The sequence below is a fragment of the Micromesistius poutassou genome, assembly GCF_964030765.1.
Source record: "Micromesistius poutassou genome assembly, chromosome: 16".
Taxonomy (NCBI): Eukaryota; Metazoa; Chordata; class Actinopteri; order Gadiformes; family Gadidae; genus Micromesistius; species Micromesistius poutassou.
This window is the reverse complement of record NC_140286.1, coordinates 11259475-11279437: the sequence shown is the minus strand read 5'-3', so window position 1 is coordinate 11279437 and position 19963 is coordinate 11259475. Positions and strand designations below refer to the sequence as shown.

Below are 19963 nucleotides of genomic sequence, written 5' to 3'. Positions count from 1 at the left end.
AGAGAGAGAGAGAGAGAGAGAGAGAGAGAGAGAGAGAGAGAGAGAGAGAGAGAGAGAGAGAGAGAGAGAGAGAGAGAGAGAGAGAGAGAGAGAGAGAGAGAGAGAGAGACAATGCCCAGATCCATGCAGTATGTGTTGTTGTCAGCGCCGTAAAACTACACTCCTCCCTTCTTGCCAGGAGCTCTGTGCGAGGGTCAGTCTCCCCCACTCTCCCCCCACACACACATCAGGGGGAGGGCCCCACACTGATCCGAGATGGAGTACCCCCGACCAACCCCAGCCACATCGCCCGGCACCCCCATCCTGGGCCTCTAATGAAGTCCTGGGCATCCAGACATCTCCCCTGCCCTGACAGAGGCGTCACGTAGGGCTCTGCTCATCATCGCGACCAGCGGGACGCCGGCCCCCTGCCCCTCTCAGTCCCGCTCCCCTCACCCCAGGACTGGCTTTTTGGGAACATTGCAGGCAGATGTGTCCAGATGAGCACGTTCTAATTTGCGGGGCCAGGTTAATGCTCTGCCTGCTCTGCCGGAGGGCCCGGGGGCCGATCGATGCCTTTATTTCCCTAAAACGCCGGCGTGGCGAGAGAGGGGGCTCACGGGGCGCTTTTAATACCGCTGCGGGCTCCAGCGACAACTGGGCTGTATTGATTGTGCCCGTGTGGAACTACGTGCCCCTTCTGGGGAAGGATCTATTTGTGTCACCCTGGGCAGGGGATGGGGGGCTCGCTGGAGGAGCCTAGAGCCCAGCCAATGGAGGATGCCAAAAACATCAAAACAGCCATGTTTACAGATTACCCAAAGGGAAAGCAAATCACTGCAATTATGCAGGCGGTGGGAATACTGATATCAGCATACCTGCTACTACTTCACCCAGACACTACTTTGGTGAGGCGAGAGCCAAAACAAAGCAACGCACTCACATTTTTGATTTTAGGAATGATGGAATTTGCGAGACCCTCAACGAACGACGGGATTCAAAACACACTAGACCCATCCAAAGCGTTGCCTTGTTTCGAAGTGATTGCACCATTTTGGGCGTGTAGGGTGCAGAACATTTCAACCGGCCGGGGAACTATGATATTAAACACAATGAAGTGGGCTGGGCATGAGGTTTAACAGTGCATATTTAACATTTGCATGTAGAATCTAAAATGAGTTTTTCCCCCTCCACACCCCTCTCCAAAAAAAGGTAATTAATCATTCATTAGAGCCACCCGAAATGGCTTTTCAAGGAAGCATTTATCTCCTATATTAGCTTAGAAACAACAGAGGGTAGCCTCGTCCGTTTCATAGGCCTTTGTTTGCAGCGGTTGTGACATATTCATGACGGAGGCCATAATAGTCAGATTCCTGCTCTATCCCCCAGGGAGCGCACAGCAAATGGTGTCACATCCAATTACTGCTGCACACTGCAGAGGTAAATCAAAACCCGTGCTATGAACTCACACACACACACACACACACTAACACACGCGCACACACACACACGCACACGCACACACATGTACACGCAGACACATGCAACGTTAGTGGGGCAATATTGAACAGAAGACAACGGTGACATCCAGTGATAGAATATCGGAGAACACATTCTCTTGGTTACTCGGAGGTCATGTATAGATTACACAGGGAGAATTGTGTAGGCTGTGGCTTATTGGCTGCAGGCCCCTCCAAACATAGATTGACGTACGGGGCTAGCACTACGCGTGGCATAAATTGGTTGCTCAAGACTTTTATGATTATGGATTTGTTTGCAGGCATGCAGAAATTGAAATCGCGGATGAGGGATTTCGGGATGCTGCCTGATAGAAGTCTAAATCATCGGGTCACTAAGTTCACCCATCCGTCCTGGTTTTATAGCGTGTTTGTTTCTTTCCTCGTGCAACATGGAGTCATTTCTGCTCTCATTTCTGTCGATTGAACTCAAAGCCTTTTGTCTATTTTTTACCCCCTGCCTCTCCTCTGGTCTTTGGGATAACTGGTGGTTTGGTGGTTTTGGGGAGTGGAGGGGGGAGGGGGGGGGGGGGGGGTGGAGGGGCTGGGGGGACTGATGTAGCGGCGGGAGGGTGTTGGGAGGGAGGGATGGATCTCAAGAGCGCATAGCCCCGATTCACCCCGGAGCGATGCAGCGCTCCTGCCCAATAAAACAGGCTGGCTCCCCAGGGCCCCTCCCTCAAGCCTCCAGTCAGCCCTTGTTTTTGCACCATTTATTTAGTGTGACACGTCTCCAATTAAACGGAGGAGGCTGCTGCATTTCTCCCCATAACTACCTCTTATACCTCCCCGTAGACCCTCTGTCACTCCGAGAGTGTGCATACAAGAGTGAGAGACCAGGAGTGAGTGAGTGGCTGAGAGAGCATAGGAAAGACAGAGAGAGAGAGAAAGAAACTGAGAGATCACTCCTTGCCTCCGGATAGGACCACAATGTCATCGTCCCCTCCGTGGGTTCAAAGTCCCCTCTGAAAGGTGTCCGGAATTATAATTATCAAAATATTGAACGAGATAATCGTCGGCTGAAATTACACTGTCAACTTGGTGTTTGCCGTGGCATCAAGACGCGACCCCCACCCCCCGCCCCCCATCTATTGTTAATTGGCTGCACACCGCCACACTCTATACAGTAGGCAAACACAATGTTCATAGTATGTATACAAGAGATACTCAATGTTTAACGTTCTTATTGTGGAGAACAGGGAGAAATACTAATCAGACAGTCACAGGAGGAGTGACTTTGTCCGACCCCAATGCCGTCTGCGAGAGCGCAGCTGAGGGCGGCAGCTGCCAGGGAGGGCTGGTGGGGGGGCGCCCAAACCGCCAGCCCTGCCAAGCGGCTGGGCCGGGGGGAGCCCCAGTGGCAGCTGGGTAGGGTGGGGCAGCCAGCTGTGGAGCAGCGGGGAGGTGCGGTGACTGGGAGATGCCACGAGACCCGAGCAGGGGGAAAGGAAAAACCGAACCACCGAGGAAGGAGCACGTCCTACAGCACAGGTACTGTAGGTTTGTATGTGTACACACACACAATATACTATATATAGACTTTCCATACAGTCCCACACGTCAACATCAACACATGGTGGAACACGCCCACTCGTGCTCTGGCGGTCGGAGCAGCGGCCCTCTCTCACACCCTCACTACTCTCCCATCACGTGCTCCGGCCACACATCTGGTGCGCCATCTGCCACGCTCCCCCCAGAGTGACAGGTAGTCCCTCTCCCTCTCCGGAGGGGGCGCGGTCAGGAGGAGGGGAAGGTAATTTTGGGTGTGAATGTGCAGCCCCATAGCTCTCTGGATGCACCTGGCCTATGCTGGGAGGATGCTGCTGCGTGAGGGTACGAGCCCATTATCGGTCGGACACCAGCCGACCGGATAGCCCATGAGCAAAAACAATTACATCATCCTGTCAGCGGCGGTGACAGCTCTCGTTGCGCGCACGACGACGACTTATCCCCCCCCCTCCTCAGGACCAAGTTCCACCCAACACGCTTTGCAAGAAATGAATTGAGCGCTACATTAGAGATTTGTTTTTGTAGTTTATTATAATGTACAGTTTTACATTTCAATGACAACCGACACTGTTTCGAATGGGTGCAGAATGAAAAATATTAAACAGCCATATAAACAAGATGAGGACGACCGTGTCTGATCCTCCTCTATGCCACTGTACACCAGATCAACTAGGCAGTGTTGCCAGATTGGGACAGATTTCCCGCCCAATCTGGCAACCCTGACCATAGGACACATATCAAGCGGCTGTAGCCACAACTGCACCACCCGTTGTTTTTATTTTTTAAACTGTAAAATTATGAAATCTTTTTTCTCTCCAAAACATTATTTTCACATCTTATGTTACATATACGATAGTAACAAGTTGTTTCGGTTGATCGTACACAACACTATGTCGATGGCATTGCCTCAGAAGTCTATTCAAAGGAGGAAGCCCTCCGGCATTGTCAAGGCTGACAAAACCCTAGTTAAGATTGTGGTGGGTTTTCACCCCCGCAATCGCCGGTTTGCAGTCAGCGGACAAAATGGCCGTGGACTTGAGTTCAACAACTAATTCAAATAAAAGGAGAAGGCTTTGGCAAGCAGAGAGGGATGGCCTTACATTTCACAAGGTGTCCGTTATACGTCCTCTGCTTCGGCACACTTTTCCAACAACGCAAACTGCTATTCCTCTAATGGCAAATTTGGTAGATCTCTGTATGAGCTAAATAAAGTAGAAAACCCCAAAAATGGTTTATATAAATTAATAGTTCTAGTTTTGTTTTACCAAAGCCTGGCCGGCATGCTACATTTTTATTTTAATTTGAAAGAACAGAATCAGTCCAGGTCCAAAAAGTATACTGATTAGGTTGGTATTGCAGGACCATGTTGTGCAGGATTATGTTTTTGTACCACCAAAGCCACCGTAGGGTGTCCAGATCAGTCTTGTAGTTGTAATTTAGACAGATATACAATTCAAAGAAATACATAACAAAAAAAAAAAAATAATAATACAAAATGTGCCGGATGGGATCATCATAAAAGATCATAACCAAAAAGATACATTGACACATACAGTTAAGGAAATAAACAACACAGTATTTAGGACTAGTCTCCAAAGTCTTAGACAAAGTTAACCTCATCAAAAAAGCGTATCTCTACGGTTGGCATTATTGCTTCTCATTGACAGGGAGCGAGAGGAGGGGGGGAATGCATCCACCTACCTAGCGAGTTGGTACATTTAAAACAATTGGTGATACCCCAAATTTCACGTTTGTATGCCAGTTTCACAAAAACTGCAATGTTGTAAGATAAGGCAGCTGTTTGTTTTATGTTGTTAAGGCTACGCCGCTCGGAGACCGTCGGGACCGGAGGAATAGCTCTGAGAAACGGACCCAATCACGTCAGCGTTGACAACACAAGAATACATCTTACAGGTGTGGATGAGAGCCCCGATGAATCGTTCCAGAAGAGGAAACCGATGTGTTTGCGCGTGTGTGTGTTTGTTGTGTGTGTGTCTCATCGAGCTGCAGCCATAATTTAAATTCTACTCAACAGATGACCCAAGAGGTCAAAGCTCAGAGAAGAGGTCAGAGCGGGGCTGTGTGGGTTTGCTGTGACCATCTTTTCATTGCTGGTAATTTCCATACTGGCCCTGTGGAAAGACATGCAAACAGAAATGTGTTATTGACATTTTACCACGAGAAGGAGCCAGACAAGCAGATACACGGGCTAATAGTTACACAGACAGACAGTAGTAGGACACAAACAAGCACATTTGTAATATCAACCATATGGCACTGCAAACCATGATGATTTAAGAGTGGGCTGCATTTGCTTAATCGAACCAGCAGGTGGCAGCACGGCCACACCACTGGTGTGTTTTTGGAAATGCAGCTTTAGGCATGTCAGGTTTCTGCAGCAGCATGGCTGATGAAGAGATTTCCTTATTGGCTAGGTAGACAGGTGTCATGTGCACTACTTAAAGTGTAACAGTCGATGCATTTCTAAACAGGGGTCGAAATGTGGGTTCCGTTATCGTTGGAATTGCCGAAAAAGACATTTTAAAAGAAAAATTCCCATTCAAATACTGATTCTGATTTGATCAGATTTTACAATCTCAGGCACGTTGGCATACGCGTTTCAACCAGTTCTTGTGTACCTTTGTTTCTCTACACGGTTTTTAAAAAAAAGGACACATTACTGAAGCATATGGAAGGTATCATTACACTACGCATGCTGTGTTTATGACCTCTTACATGTAAAATTCGACCCCTGGTTACAATTTAAAAAATTAAAGAAAAAGAAAAGAAAAAAGGAGTAAAATGGGAAAGGATCAAGACATAAAGAGGTAGAGGAAGGAACAAAACAAATGCAAATAAAAGCTAGGTGGTCAAACGTCTAGATTGGACGTTGAGGTCTTCACAGCAACCATTACCTTTGCTTCTTACAGAGCTAGTCAGGGGTTCAAATCCCTGGGTCTTTATTTCCTCATGTGTCCCTGAATATTCAAAGATAAAGATATCAAAGTGTAGCTGTGGCCCCCACATAAGACCACAGGAAATACAGGGCAACATGTAGATCTCCCTTTAAAAAAAAAATACACTAGAGCACACTGGCATTACGCTTTAGGTCAGGAAAAAATTAAAAAGGAGAGAATCCGCATCAAAGCCCCCATATTTCATATACCCTGGACGTGCATGCCATTGTCGCCTGGGCAGATCATCAACCCCTTCCCACGATCCATCTGACGCGCGCCTTTTTAGTTAACGTTCAACAGTCAACAAACTACGGCTAGAAAAAACACACATTGAGACGCCGAGCGAAACTTTTTTCCCGCCTCCCACCACAGCCCTCCCTCCAGACGGTGACAGCATGCACAAGATACCCACTTTGAACATCTGCTCCCTCGGCTCACATTGGCTTCATTAAGAACGCTACGTGTATATATATATATAACCCAGAGGCTTACTGGCGGTAAAACCTACGCGGGAAAAAAAGGGGACACACTAAGGCCTCCGTACGGACGAGGTCTGACTTGCTGCTACAGCCATGGGCATACTCACCTGTTCGTAGGCATAGGGGCGCTGCTGCTGGCCCTGGGGGGGCCCGGGCTGAGGCGGGCGGTAGGCCCCGTACTGCTGCCCCTGCCCCTGGGGGTAGTTGGGGTACTGGCCCGGGGCGCTCTGGGAAGGACCTGGTGGAACAACGGGAGATCGACACGTTTCAATTTAGTGACCGAACCACCGGCATTAAAACGGTGAAACAAAAAACACAAACTACAGAAGTTCACATTTGTAACCAGCTGCATCACACTCGCCGCCATCATCGGCACATTTTACCATCTGGTGCCCGCGTGTTGACTCGAGTTCCAATTGAAAATACATCTCCATGCCCATTGGCTCTGATATGTCTCCTGCCATTGATATTTATCCCTAATGTCCCCGCAATCGGCCGGCTGCTGTGTGGCAGCAGGCAGTTGGTGAAGAAGTCAGGCTCTAGTCGGAGCCCGTTCCACCATGCCAGGCACGGTAACGAGGAAGGTTACGGGGGCTGGCTTCCTGGGCGGGCCCCCCCCACCCCCGCTCCAATACAAGGAGAGATCAAGGAGATTCTGTGGGCGTTCATTAACGGTGCAAGGCCTCATTAAAAAACAAACAAATTCCACCGGTGCCGTGCAACACTAGGCCACTGTGGGGATCGGGCCGGGCTGAGCGACCCGAGTTTACAGAACTGGGCCCACGCAGCATTGTCAACGCTGGACTCCTTAACGTGGGTGCATAACCTTGTGGGTGCCTTGTGAGAGAAGGAGCGCGTGTGCGTGCCAGATGGAGCAGAGCGCACTGCCTCTGACTCTTGGAAAGCTCATTATCGACACAAGATGAAGGCCTCTGGCTCAGAGAGAGGAACCATGAGAGAAGAGAGAGAGAGCGAGCAATGGGGAATCACATGGAAAGTTACGGATGGGGAAAGGCGGATACGAGTTGCAGTTGCTTCCGTGCTCAGACGCATGGCCTAGGGTCAGCATTCATCAGCCAGATCCCGTACTCGCAGAGAACAGGGTTTTCAAATCAAACACGACGGCTGAAACATTGGGAAGAATACCAATCTGAAACATGCCCCTCCGACCCAACCCCCCCCCCCCGATTCATTTTCCTGTGTCTCCCCATCCGAGTGCCAATCCCCTAACCGGTCATTAACACAGACCCATTTCGCTGCACGTCGTTCATGTCGTTCTGGCACACGTAGCTTTTTTTTTTTTGGTTTCAAGAAGCAAGTCGCAACTAGTTTCACTTCTCTCGAGGAGGAATTATTATTAAAAAAAGGGAGATTAAAAACGAAAGGGCACCAAAGACAGCCGATACTGCCACCTAGAGGGTAAAAACAAAACAGTTGAGAAAACGCACCATATCCCTGTTGCTGCGGAGGGTAGCCTTGCTGGCCTGGATACTGCTGCTGCGGTGGGTAGCCTTGCTGCTGGGGCGGGCCTTGCTGGTATGCCTCCTGGTTCTGGACGTACTGCGCGTTACCTACAGGGGGTAACGGGGGTAAGGGACGGGGGACAATGAGTACTGTGAACCGTTCACCGCACAGGAAAAGCAAGCAATGTTGCATAAGACCGTGAGGACTTTATCTCAGGGTTGGTGGTGACTCCTCTTTCATCGCTTGGGATGTTTGGAGGGAGCTGTTGCAAGGGCTGCTGGTGCAGCCATTATCGCAACAAAACCTTACCTGGTCCGGTATATTACAGACACAACTGTGAAATAAATTAAAACCATGGGAATGGTTTGCATTAGGCAATTAAGCATCGTAGTTAGGAATGTGAAAGAAGGAACGAGTATCAGTGATGGAAATTAAGAGAAGGCAGACCAGTGAAAATGTCTCGATTGGCTACTGGACAACCAATCAATTAGATATAAAGGGGGGGGGGGAGGGCAAGGGCACAGTTGCGTTAGCCGAGAAACAAGTGGTGACCTTGAAAAGAAATCAAAACTGGTAGAGAAAGATGACAAACAAAAGGAAAAGTGAATGTTAATGACAGACAGACAGAAGGAGATGTGAAAGTGGTGACACTGCCATGGTAGCAAGAGGCGTGAGATTACCTTGCACGTTCCCCGTTTGCTTTTGCTGTGCTTCGGAAGTATCAAAACCCAACCTGATTGCTGGCTGGACGGTGGTGTATAATTATCTTTGACATCTCCGTCATTTAAGCACGGCGGCACGGGTCTCTTTGCCTTCTAGCGCTTATCTCTCAGCAAAAGGGGTGGAATATTTAAGACGATTCAGGGTACACAAAAATAGGCATTTGTGAAATCACAAAGCGAGAAGCTGCCCTGGCTTTAGTTCAGCTGCAGCTTTCCTATTGGCTGGCGACACAAGCTGTGGATCCGGCCCCCGCCGCCCACCCACGCCACGAGGCGGTGGCAGATTTGAATTCCTGGTCTGGCCCGTCACCTACGATTCTCCTTGATTGAACACAACTCCTTTAGGCAGATCTTGTTGGGTGGTATGTATTTGGGGGAGGGAAGGGGGGGGGGGGGGGGGGATTTGATTTTGATTTGATTGGTTCTTTTGGGTTCCCCAGGATCGGTTGGAGGGTTCTCCTACCTTCTGAGGCTCCCTGTCCTGCGTGACTGTACTGGTCGCCATAGTAGTCTTCCTGCCCTGGGTACTGCTGTGGGGGTCCTACATACACATAACACAGCACACAACATACACACAGGTAGATTCAAGGTGTTGTTGGGACGAGTGGCTCTGTGCGAGAGGGGGGAGTGAGGTGTGTGTGTTTTGGGAGGGGGGGGGGGGGTGGGGGTGGGAGGTTGCCCTACACTGCTCGTCCTGAAATAACCAATCTTCCTCGTGATCACCCAAGTTTTCGATTAGCTGTCGGAGGAGAACCTATTAGGCACCAAAGGGTCTGTGAGCAATAACAGTAAAGAAACAAAAACAAAAACAAAACAAAAAAAGGTTCAAACTTGGAGGAGGGAGATCGAGACAAGAGGGAAAGTAAGAAATGCAGAAGGGTTGTGTTAGGGAAAGGGAGAAGGACTGTGCTCAAAAGAGATCCTCAAAGGGCCCGCTCAGCTCTGAGGGGGATACCTTGCTGCGGGGGTCTGTAAGGTGGCATGGGCCTCTGGCCCATGACATGGTTCCCCTGGGTGACCTGGCCCATCATACCCATGGGGTTCTGTTGGCCTTGGTAGTGCTGGCCGGCGCCACCAGGGGGCATATTGTACTGCTGTGAGGGAGGCTGCTGGTGCATCATGGGACCTGCGAGGGAGCAACAAGAACCCTTTTCAACACGGTACACTTGGAAGACTTGTCACACACGTTGAATAAATCAACAAAACTAAAGTGTTATGAACGCGAGAAATATTTCATATATTCTCAGAGCAACGTCTGAAAGCTCTGCACGGTGGCTACCTTGGTTGGGCTGCATGTTCATGTTTGGCCGGGGGCCGTAGTTGCCCATAGGCTGGCCCTGAGTCATGTTCATCTGGCTCTGGGCTGGCATGCCCTGGGAGGAGGGGACGGCGTGGTTGTAGCCACCCATGGTTCCGTGGCTGCTGGGGGGCATGTTCATGGACCCGGCGGGCATGTTGGGTGGCTGGTTGGGGCCGGGTCCGGGTCCTTGCATGGGCATATGGTTAGGTCCTGGAAATTCAGACATCAATACTCAGTGATATGGTAATCAGACACAGCGCTGCAGCTAGTGTGACAGCATTAAGCTAATTTCCCTAACCGTCCCAAAATGTCTGGGATTAATATAGTACAGCTTATCTTGCACTACCAGTTAAGAGCATTTCCCTCTTCTGAATTTCATACTTTATCTGATATAAATAATGAGCCTTAATAACAATAATAATAATAAACTTCAAAAAGAGAGATAAAAGATGAAACGGAAGAGAGAGCAGGTGCTATGATCCAAAAAGCCTCGGCATTCAAACCCGCCAGAGCAGGCAAACGAGTGACATCATCCTTCAGAGAAAACGACCTACCTCGCAGTTCTCTGGTGTTGCTAGGCAACCAAACTGAGATTCGAACCACGGGAGACGAGAGAAAGAAAAACACAGGAGAAAAGGAAAAAGAGAAGGTACGCGTGTGCGGAGAGACCGAAGGAGGAGGAGGAGAGGCGGTCTGACTAACCAGGCATCTGTCCGTTCATCTGGCTCTGCATGTGCGGCGCCGGGGGCCCTCCGCTGCCCATGCCCTCCGAGGGCATGTTGTGACCGTGTGGAGGCTGGGGGGGGGCACCGCTCTGGTTCATGCCACCGGGGCCCATGGACATGTTCTGAGTGGGCGGCTAGACACACACACACACACACACACACACACACACACACACACACACACACACACACACACACACACACACACACACACACACACACACACACACACACACACACACACACACACACACACACACACACACACACACCTGGCATTAGACAAATTCAGCCACACATATTGATAGGACTGCACTTAATTGAGTAGTATCTGTTACAATGACAAATAAAGATATTCTATTATAGTCTATGGACAAAGAGTGTCCAAAACGAAGCTATGATTAAAAAACAACATTTGTTGTTCAAAACAGTTGTTTTGAAAGTTAAAAAAAAAACATCATCACAAGGTAATAGAAGAAAGAAAAAAAGAAAGGCGGTACCCATTCAACTCTTACTAAGCCATAGACCCAGTCTATGGCTTAGTAAGAGTTCAACCTTTGGGAGTAAATGACTTATGAAACATTTACAATGTGAATGGAATAGTTCCACCATATTCATCCAGCTTCACACAACATGGTCTGTGTGTTTTTTATCGTTAGCAAACATTCCAAATAAAACACCTGATGCACACTACCCTCTTTACAATCCAAATGGTGCTTCTTGCTTCTTTACACAGAGGCTCTTTGATCATTGAATTACTCATAAGGTTGGATTCTACTGACCAAAAGAGGCCTGGGTTGAATATGATCTAGGGAGGACCTGAAGTCTGATGCAAAGGTGTGTGTGATATAGCTTCCTTTGTTTGCGGTATAGAAACATATTGACGTGTGGTCATTGCATTTCAGATGCCCCAAAATGAAGTTGAACAGGTGTATAAATATATATATATAAAAAAAAACATCAAGCATTGTAATGTGAATAAAAAATACATTACGTTGAAGGTTACATCACGATCGCTTTGATAGTTTGGTTAAACTCACCGCTGGTAGAAGGGACTGCATGTTTTGATTTGAGTCTGCTATCGTTGCCAGGTACACTAAATTTCTGTGGAGCATCTGCTGATATCTGAAAAAGTAGACAGTCGTTAAAAACGTGCATGAGGCTATAATTGACAGGCAGCCCATGTAGTAACAAGAAGGGTTTCTTAAACCATTGGAACAACCTAGTAGACGAAGATGGAGAGTGAATGGAGGCGCCATAACGTCAACGTGACTTACTGTGAACATTCTGCAGTCTTGCCTTTACTCTGGAAGTCCATTATACACTGGATCAGTTGGTTGTTCTCGTCTAGTAACTGGAACACCAAAGCAAGACAACACGTTTGTGGTTAGGTGGTTTGAATCGGTGTTGAGGCTGATACCCCAGAGTATTATGAAAGGAGGCTAGAGATGGGATTGTTCATCATCAGAAGTGCGCGTGCGGCTAACAAAAGACGCATCCTGCTAACCGTCCTAAGCTAACAAAAACCACAGGCCTTCATTCATTTGGGAAATAATTCAATGCTATCGTTTATCATTGACGGCTCACAATTTGTCCACACGTGCGGCCCCTTAGTTCCGCGATGTTCATATTCGCCGCGCTGTGACCCTGCAAACAGGGTTACCAATCTATATCCAGTTGGATTTGGATGGGTGATGCTACATCATAAGCTAACGGGCTAGCATACGCTTGTTTCATAGCCTCCCTGCTCATGATGCGCTGTGAAGATGTATTACCTTTTGTATTCCGGCGGGAGTTATGTCCCCCTTTCCACGCTGCCTGTGAGGTGCGAAAGCCACCGACATGGCGATAACCTAGGAAAGCGCAAAATACAGCATAAAGTAGTAACACACTGCACGAATCGGAAGACCTCAGATTAGCAGTTGAATACGCTATTTTGGAATGCAGTGACCCACTATTGGAGGAGAGGGGGGACACTAACAGGGATCCAAATAAATACAACCTTCATTGTTAATTGAATTAAGTAATAGCGTTTTTGTATTTAACTGTGTAACATAGCAGCACAATAACTATACTCAGATAGACAGAAATAATATAAACTATCTTATTTTCAATGCTTCATTTATTTTCCAAAGCAGGTATCCCCCAATGTATAAGAAATGGACCATTCCAGGATTGTTCCAAAAGGTTACAGTCAAACCAGTGAACCGGAGTTCAAATATTCCCTGTTTATTTTAAAATTCACAGAAATTACGAGTTGTAAAAATAGCAATTGTATATCAGGTCCGCAAACAAATAATCTCACTCTTTAATTTAGCATTATTTTCACTAAATAGCCATTTTAGAAAACGGTATTTATTATTATATAAGTATTATAAGTGTTTGAATTATTACTATTTATCCAAATTAGGGTTTTTCTATGTAACTTTGACAAAAATCACGTTTTCCACCAAATGTCTGTGTTTACAATAACTATGTATTTTAAATATGTATGTTCAAATCGTTTATTGGGTTTGCCCTGGGTCAAAGTTCTTGCGCACGCGCATAGCATACACGAGGAAATCGAGTCTAGCGGCTTGTAGCTGAATCATCCGTTTGCTATCCTTTTATTAACATTTTTGATTTCGGCCGTCGCAATGGCAGCAAGATACGATAGAGCCATTACTGTATTCTCCCCAGATGGTCATCTCTTTCAGGTAGAATATGCACAGGAAGCCGTGAAGAAGGGATCCACTGCGGTAAGTCCTGAATGAAACGAAAGCTAAACTTTGTTAGCAAGCGTTGGCTAGCCGACTAGCCAGCGTTGTCGCTGTGTCACTCTCAGAATCGCTTTCCTTTTCGTTAGATTAACACGGATAGATTAATTTCGCCATCATTGATGAGAAATGCAAATGTTTCGGTTGTTGTTGTTCCCAGTGTATCTCGATGTTCTTACACGGCGTATTATTATTATTATTTATTATTATTCCAACAACAACACAAGATGTGTACGTTTGACTGACGCTAGCTTGTTCCTTCCCGAAAGTTAGCATAACGTTACCTATCTTCAAGGTGCTGTGACTTCTTCTATTAAACTCTAATGTTTAGGGTTATTCTTCCATCGTTGCAAGTCCCTGAATAAGTCACCAATCCTTCCGTATAATCAGGTTATACAACTGATATTGTGGCGCTGCCGTTTACTCCTTATTTTCCTAATAAATGATGCAGGTGTAATGGTCTGCAATGCCACCATGGTTGATTAGGGAGTCCAACCATTCACTTGTCTATATATATCCAAGTTACTGATTTGACATAAATGTTCATCACTGTTAATCACTGTATTTGCCAATTTGGTATTCATGCGAAAATGCAGTGATTTATGTACATTTGCTTTCTTTGTTCAGGTTGGAATCAGAGGAAAAGACATCGTGGTTCTTGGTGTTGAAAAGAAGTCTGTAGCGAAGCTTCAGGAGGAGAGAACTGTCCGCAAGATATGTGCCCTTGATGAGCATGTCTGCATGGCCTTTGCAGGTAATGCAAAACATTAAAATAACCTGCTTGTTAATCAAAATGTGTTCCTTTTGACGGCACAACAATAGTAACAAGTAATTAATATATTGAGGTGATGCACTCTGAATATACTTTTAAGAAAATACAATAGCAGCTATTTTTATGACATTCCTCCCCAAACATTGTGTAACCTTTGCTTTTCTGATGTCTTCCAGGCCTGACGGCAGATGCACGTATCGTGATCAACAGAGCTCGGGTGGAATGCCAGAGTCACAGGCTAACCGTCGAAGACCCAGTTACAGTTGAATATATCACACGCTACATTGCAACACTGAAACAGGTAATTGGTGTTAGACGTCATCTCTCTAGGCCTAAATTTTAGTACGATACTGCTGTCGGACAACAAACTCCTCATCATGAGACAATTGTCTGTTGCTGGACTCAAGGTTTCTTTCCTCAGAGGCACAGAAATGTAATTCTGCTTGGAATGAATGAAGCACTTATGTGTCTTTCCTCTGTTTTTCTCTAGCGCTATACTCAGAGCAATGGTCGCAGGCCGTTTGGCATCTCTGCTTTGATCGTGGGCTTTGACTACGATGGCACTCCCAGGTTGTACCAGACGGACCCCTCAGGAACCTACCACGCCTGGAAGGTCAGTGAAGTGGTCCACTGCTTACTGTGCTCCATTTGGCTCTTTTAAGTCATGTTCAATGATGCTTGGAAAAACCTGGACTAATCGCAAGGGTGTTTTTTACCAGGCAAACGCCATCGGCCGCAGTGCGAAGACTGTGAGGGAGTTCTTGGAAAAGAATTACACAGACGAAGCCATCGCTGGTGACAATGAGACAATCAAGCTGGCAATCAAAGCTTTGCTTGAGGTAAGGTCACAAAGAAACGCCACCCACAAGAATATTACACAGCCTGGATATTTAGTTTGGGATGCATTTAATCGAGGCCCAGATTCTGATTGGTCTTATTTTTGTACACAATGGCCCACATTGAAGTGATTTATTTTATTGTGGTGTAAGCCAATATTGGACCTATACCTAGTTATGGGATGCCATACCGATTACCTTGGTATATGGTTTGATCTCGCCAATCACAGCTTGACATGAGTGATGTTGTGCTTTTAAGATAATCCTTTTTTCTTTTACCCACAGGTGGTCCAGTCCGGTGGGAAAAATATTGAACTTGCTATTATCAGGCGAAACCAGCCACTGAAGGTAATCACTCGTTCTATTATGTTAACTCTACATTTAAATGCCAAAGTTGAAAATAGAATAGTCTTATGCGTGTTTCCCATTATGGCCGTCCGTTGTTATTCTAGGGCCTTTTTAATTGGACACTTGTACTATACGTCTTTCTTCTTGGCTAATTGCTTTTTCTGTGCTTCGGGCAGATCTTGGAGGCCAAAGAAATCGAGACCCTGGTGGCGGAGATTGAAAAAGAGAAGGAGGAAGAGGCAGAGAAGAAGAAGCAGAAGAAATCCACTTAAAGCAGTTAATCACGCCCGCCATTTCCTTTGGTTGCACTTGAGGCAGGACAGCATAGACTGGTTGGAATTGTTAGCTAAGAGGGTTTAAAAGATCGTATTTGTCTCTCATTGTAAAATCCCAAACCTTAACTTGAGATCTATCACTTCCGTAATACCGTTTTGGAGTGAAATCAATAGTCCATCCGCACTGATGGTGCGTGGTTGGATACGGAGGTGTATTGATCTGAAGTGAGGATTCACCCCTTTATCTAGTAACAGCTTTTTATTTTAAAAGTTCTGTTGGTTTCTACTCTTCGTATTCTCTGTAATGACAACATTGGAAGAGAAATGCTAATATTCCGGACTGTAACGGATCAAAGCTCAATAAAGGCTCACTTGTTTGTAAAGTTGTGTCCGTCCTTTTTTTTTAGGAGCACGTATTATTCTGTTTGATATTTCTCGTCCGTTACCACATGAAAAGGTTTTAATGTTATCTTTTCCAGCAATACGCTCCGGCATGTTCAAATTAAAACTACTCGGCACTAAAAAAAAAAAAGACCAAGGAATTGCTTTTTTAACTTTGCCCCCTTTTCGTTTCCAGGAAATGGGATGTATAGGAGACTGTAGTTTTACACCGGCCAGGGGCGCAATACTGAGCGTCTACAAAGTGCCATGTTTATCAGCATTAGACCTGACATTGAAAGAGGAAAAAAAAGAAAGAAATAAAGTAGTTCAGGCGGCTCCACCAAGTGCTCACCTCTCTCTCAGTCATTTAAAACAAATTAGTGATGAGCGAGGGGAAAAGTGTCTAATGGTGGTCCCACATAATGCTTTCTTGCCTCCCTTTTATTTCAGCCTAAATTCGCTTATCAAGCAACCGCTGCTCTGAATTCTCAAAGACACGATTATGGCCGGCGGTGCGGTAGGGCTGCTTAATGGGTTCCTGGCCTCAGACCCCAGTGGGAACTTTCAGTGACTTTAATCTGGAGCCCTTTGAAAAGTTGTGCCGCGCTGCACCGAGGGGCCCTGGGGGCTCCCTCTGACTCTCACCAAAGACATAATGGTGAATGGTAAAGTCCTTCATTTAGACTCGTCTCCCCAAGCCAGGATTTCCTGAGTGGGTTGACCCGGCTGCCTTCGCAGGGGCCATTGCAATTTGTCTTGTTTGGGAGTGTTGCTTGGACTGGTGTTTGTTTGATTTCACTATAGGATCCGTGAGGCTCGAGCAGGAGTTGCTATCTGAAAACATAAGATTGGATTTCCTTTATAATGTTAATATATATAGGATAACATAGAGGCAATGTGATTCAAATTGAGGGCTTTTTTTTCATCCATATCCTGGCAGTTTCAGAACAAAAATTCATTTTTAGACGAATCCGATATAAATATGTTGTGTAGTTCTCCTAAAGCCATGGCGGTCCGGGTGACCGGGGTGGAAAAATGATTACCTGTACTAAATGCAGAAGATGAGGAACACAATGTATCCGTCTATACTTTTAAGAAAGTTCATCCTGGGCAATCCTGTGGCGGCCACAGAGGTTATCTGATCCATCTCGTCAATAGAGCACAGAGCGGCTTACTCTGCTTACGCCCCGGCCTTAGTTCTCCTCTCTTCTTTTCAACTGCTCGTGGGAAGACTTTCTTTTCCCTCTTGCTTTCTTTCTCTCTCTTTTCTCTCTCTCTCTCTTCTTTCTCCCTCTCTTGCCTGCGATGCTGTTGCCCATAATCAGCAGCTCGGCGCCTGAGGACAAAGTCCATGTCTCTCTCATCGCTGGCTGCTGCTGCTGCTCATCATTAATGCAGAAAATAATGGCTCCACCAAAGGTCATCGACGGAGAAAGGATGCCCGCGGACGTGTACTCTCGGAGCAAGAATGCACGCCGCCGCAGGCCTTCCACTGAGTGGATTGTGTGTGTATGTGTACATACACACACACACAGACACACACACACTCGCACACACCACCACCACATCTCATAGGGCAAATCGCGCCAACACATTGCAGTCACTGTATTTATGTGTATCTACACACACCAGATTTAGTTGTGTTGTTTTTTTCTAAGATTGTCAACAAATAGCCAATTTATTGCTAGCTCAATCTTGTTGCCACTTCCTCTGCTTCGGTTTGGTCTGCCGTGTATAAACACTCTGGTAAAAGTGGGCTTTTTATTTGTTTGTTTGAGCAAATGCTGAATGCTATTACCTCATATTTAGGTTATAGGCCAATATTTGGCATGTATGATATGGCCCATCATTTTATTCATATTATTAAAGTTATTCATATTATTAAGACTACAATTGTTCCGTCCTTTTCTGATTCTTTTTTTTCAATTCATATTTCACTTTGAGGATCTCCATTTTGTCATTCTAATTTCAGACCCTGTGGCAGTATATTCCAAAGCAGGTCTCAAGGGATGTTTAAATTGTGATAATGGCAACACTAAATGTCCGCAGGTCCAGGTGAGATAACGGTTTCAAGGGCACACATAACACAAGGCACTGATACCTATGGAGATTTAAGGTCTCTATTAAGGCCACGCTAGAGGTTGTCGTCTGCCTCTGATGAAATTACTCAAGGCGTTATCGGTTTCTACCAGCAGGGTGCAGTGTTGCATAAAAGCAGTACTGCAATAATATCAGTTACGCTTTCATCTCACTTTTTTGGTGGTGTATAGATAGACAACATGACCACTCTTGCTAGCAGCAAGCACAGTCTACCGGCTACCGACTGATGTTTTATTTTTTTTATATACGTTTTAACGCCCGGCCACAAAGGTTCTTTGAACAATCGGGTCTATCGAGGGGAGAGTTGTTTTCTTTAAATTGTCAGATGAAAAAGCAACATTGCTCATGTCCTCAAGCAGCGGCCAAGCTGTCAAAGTGTATCGGGTCACAAAAGGCTACACTCTCGACACTGTCCCTTTCTGCTTGTCAAATGTGAACAGTGACACACACATGCGCACACACACACACACACACACACACACACACACACACACACACACACACACACACACACACATACACACACACACAACCGCATGCACGCACACGCACGCCCTCTCTCTCTGCTATCTGGTATAAAGGAGTGGCAGACACACACGCTTGTATGTAGTTCCAAGTTAGAATTTTTTGGTGATATCTACACTCATTATAAGAATGTGTTCCCCTTTGACACAGCTTCAGGGATCACCTTTAATAGTCCTTCACCCTAACACCCACCACATATCTCATACCTGGGTCCTTACCTTTTTTCTTTCTTTCTGACACATGTATCTCTCTATTTCAAAAATCGTAACCTGATCCCGTACTCTCAGACTCTGTCCACCTCTGGACGGCGACCGCAGCGGCCAACCGTAACACTGTAGTAACAACGTTAGGCAACGTAAACAGCTTGGTAAATGGACACAGCCGGGGGCATCGGCTCGTAACAGGGTACCTTTCTTGTCTTTGTTGAATGGGGCCGGTACACTGAGTGCGTGCGTGTTTGGTGCGTGTGTGTGTGTGTGTGTGCGTGTGTGTGTGTGTGCGTGCATGCGTGTGTGAGTGTGTGTGTGTGTGTGTGTGTGGAGGAGTCCAACCCAAGGAACAGGTTTACGACTGTCCCACAGGCCTCACCTGTCAGGGGGCTTTGTCCCCCAGAGGAACACAAAGAGCACTCGGCTGGAAATATGACACAGACGCAGGGGGGTCAGATACAAAGGGACCAGGGAACAAGACAAGGAGGGAGAACAGGATAAGCCAGGGAGGAGGGAGAGAGAGGGAGGTAGAGGGGGAGGAGAGAGAGGAGGAGGAGGAGGAGAGAGAGGGAGGTAGAGGAGGAGAAAGGGAGGAGGAGGAAGAGAGGAGAGAGAGAGAGGGAGGTAGAGGAGGAGGAGAAGGAGGAGGAGAGAGAGAGGGAGGTAGAGGAGGAAGGGAGGAGAGAGAGAGAGAGGGAGGTAGAGGAGGAGGAGGAACAGACTGCGCTAAAATAAACAGTTCTCGGGATGCTGCGGGACATTAGGCGAATGGCCCCGGGGCCTCCGCGGCCCCTGTCAGGGCCCATGGCAGAAGCCAGTCACACACATCACATAGCATTACACGGGATGGGGTTACAGGAAAATGTCAGCCGGCGCATAAGGAGGAACCATCGGCCCATAGGATAATTTGATTGCCTGAGGGGAATGCAATCTTGCATTCCCACGATTCCTCTCTTTCCACCCACACCCTCTTTTTTATTATTGTATTTTTTAACCTATCCCCCCCCTCCCCCACCATGTCTCTCTGTTATTTAATGTTTTCGATTCTGTGGGCTACGCTGGTAACCAAGCGTCCGTTATGAGTGTGTTGTAGGGAGTAGCCATAACCG

At 46.7% G+C, this 19963-nt stretch overlaps 2 protein-coding genes across 7 annotated transcripts; one reads left to right on the top strand and one right to left on the bottom strand.

The window, feature by feature from the left end:
• Window positions 1–3526: 3526 nt before the first annotated feature.
• On the bottom strand, window positions 3527–12578 carry ss18 (SS18 subunit of BAF chromatin remodeling complex). Of its 6 annotated transcripts, XM_084480478.1 has the most exons (11): window positions 12428–12578; window positions 11930–12006; window positions 11693–11777; window positions 10630–10786; window positions 9907–10137; window positions 9583–9753; window positions 9091–9168; window positions 7890–8012; window positions 6549–6679; window positions 5921–5983; window positions 3527–5137 (listed from the first exon to the last, which is right to left on the bottom strand). In XM_084480478.1, the coding sequence occupies exons 1-10, from the start codon at window positions 12494–12496 to the stop codon at window positions 5966–5968; spliced, it is 1140 nt and encodes a 379-aa protein (XP_084336604.1). In that variant the 5' UTR covers window positions 12497–12578; the 3' UTR covers window positions 3527–5137; window positions 5921–5965. The 6 variants fall into 6 exon arrangements, with proteins under 6 accessions (XP_084336604.1, XP_084336603.1, XP_084336607.1 ...); XM_084480477.1 differs by lacking the exon at window positions 5921–5983; XM_084480481.1 differs by lacking the exon at window positions 5921–5983 and having other exon boundaries at window positions 9661–9753.
• A 619-nt stretch (window positions 12579–13197) lies between these two features.
• On the top strand, window positions 13198–16022 carry psma8 (proteasome 20S subunit alpha 8). The gene is made up of 7 exons (XM_084480729.1): window positions 13198–13390; window positions 14036–14162; window positions 14357–14481; window positions 14671–14793; window positions 14900–15019; window positions 15302–15364; window positions 15541–16022. Exons 1-7 carry the CDS (start codon window positions 13289–13291, stop codon window positions 15634–15636), a joined length of 756 nt encoding a protein of 251 aa, XP_084336855.1. The 5' UTR covers window positions 13198–13288; the 3' UTR covers window positions 15637–16022.
• The last annotated feature ends 3941 nt before the right edge of the window (window positions 16023–19963 follow it).

Bases quoted from the DNA above. Each gene is read 5' to 3' on its own strand.
- ss18 (XM_084480477.1), bottom strand. From the start codon at position 12,496: ATGTCGGTGGCTTTCGCACCTCACAGGCAGCGTGGAAAGGGGGACATA. The intron at 11,778-11,929 runs GTAAGTCACGTT...CTACTTTTTCAG, and splicing joins AAGACTGCAGAATGTTCACA to ATATCAGCAGATGCTCCACA. The intron at 10,138-10,629 runs GTTAGTCAGACC...CTGAATTTCCAG, and splicing joins GATGAACGGACAGATGCCTG to GACCTAACCATATGCCCATG.
- psma8 (XM_084480729.1), top strand. From the start codon at position 13,289: ATGGCAGCAAGATACGATAGAGCCATTACTGTATTCTCCCCAGATGGT. The intron at 14,482-14,670 runs GTAATTGGTGTT...GTTTTTCTCTAG, and splicing joins ACATTGCAACACTGAAACAG to CGCTATACTCAGAGCAATGG. The intron at 15,365-15,540 runs GTAATCACTCGT...TGCTTCGGGCAG, and splicing joins GGCGAAACCAGCCACTGAAG to ATCTTGGAGGCCAAAGAAAT.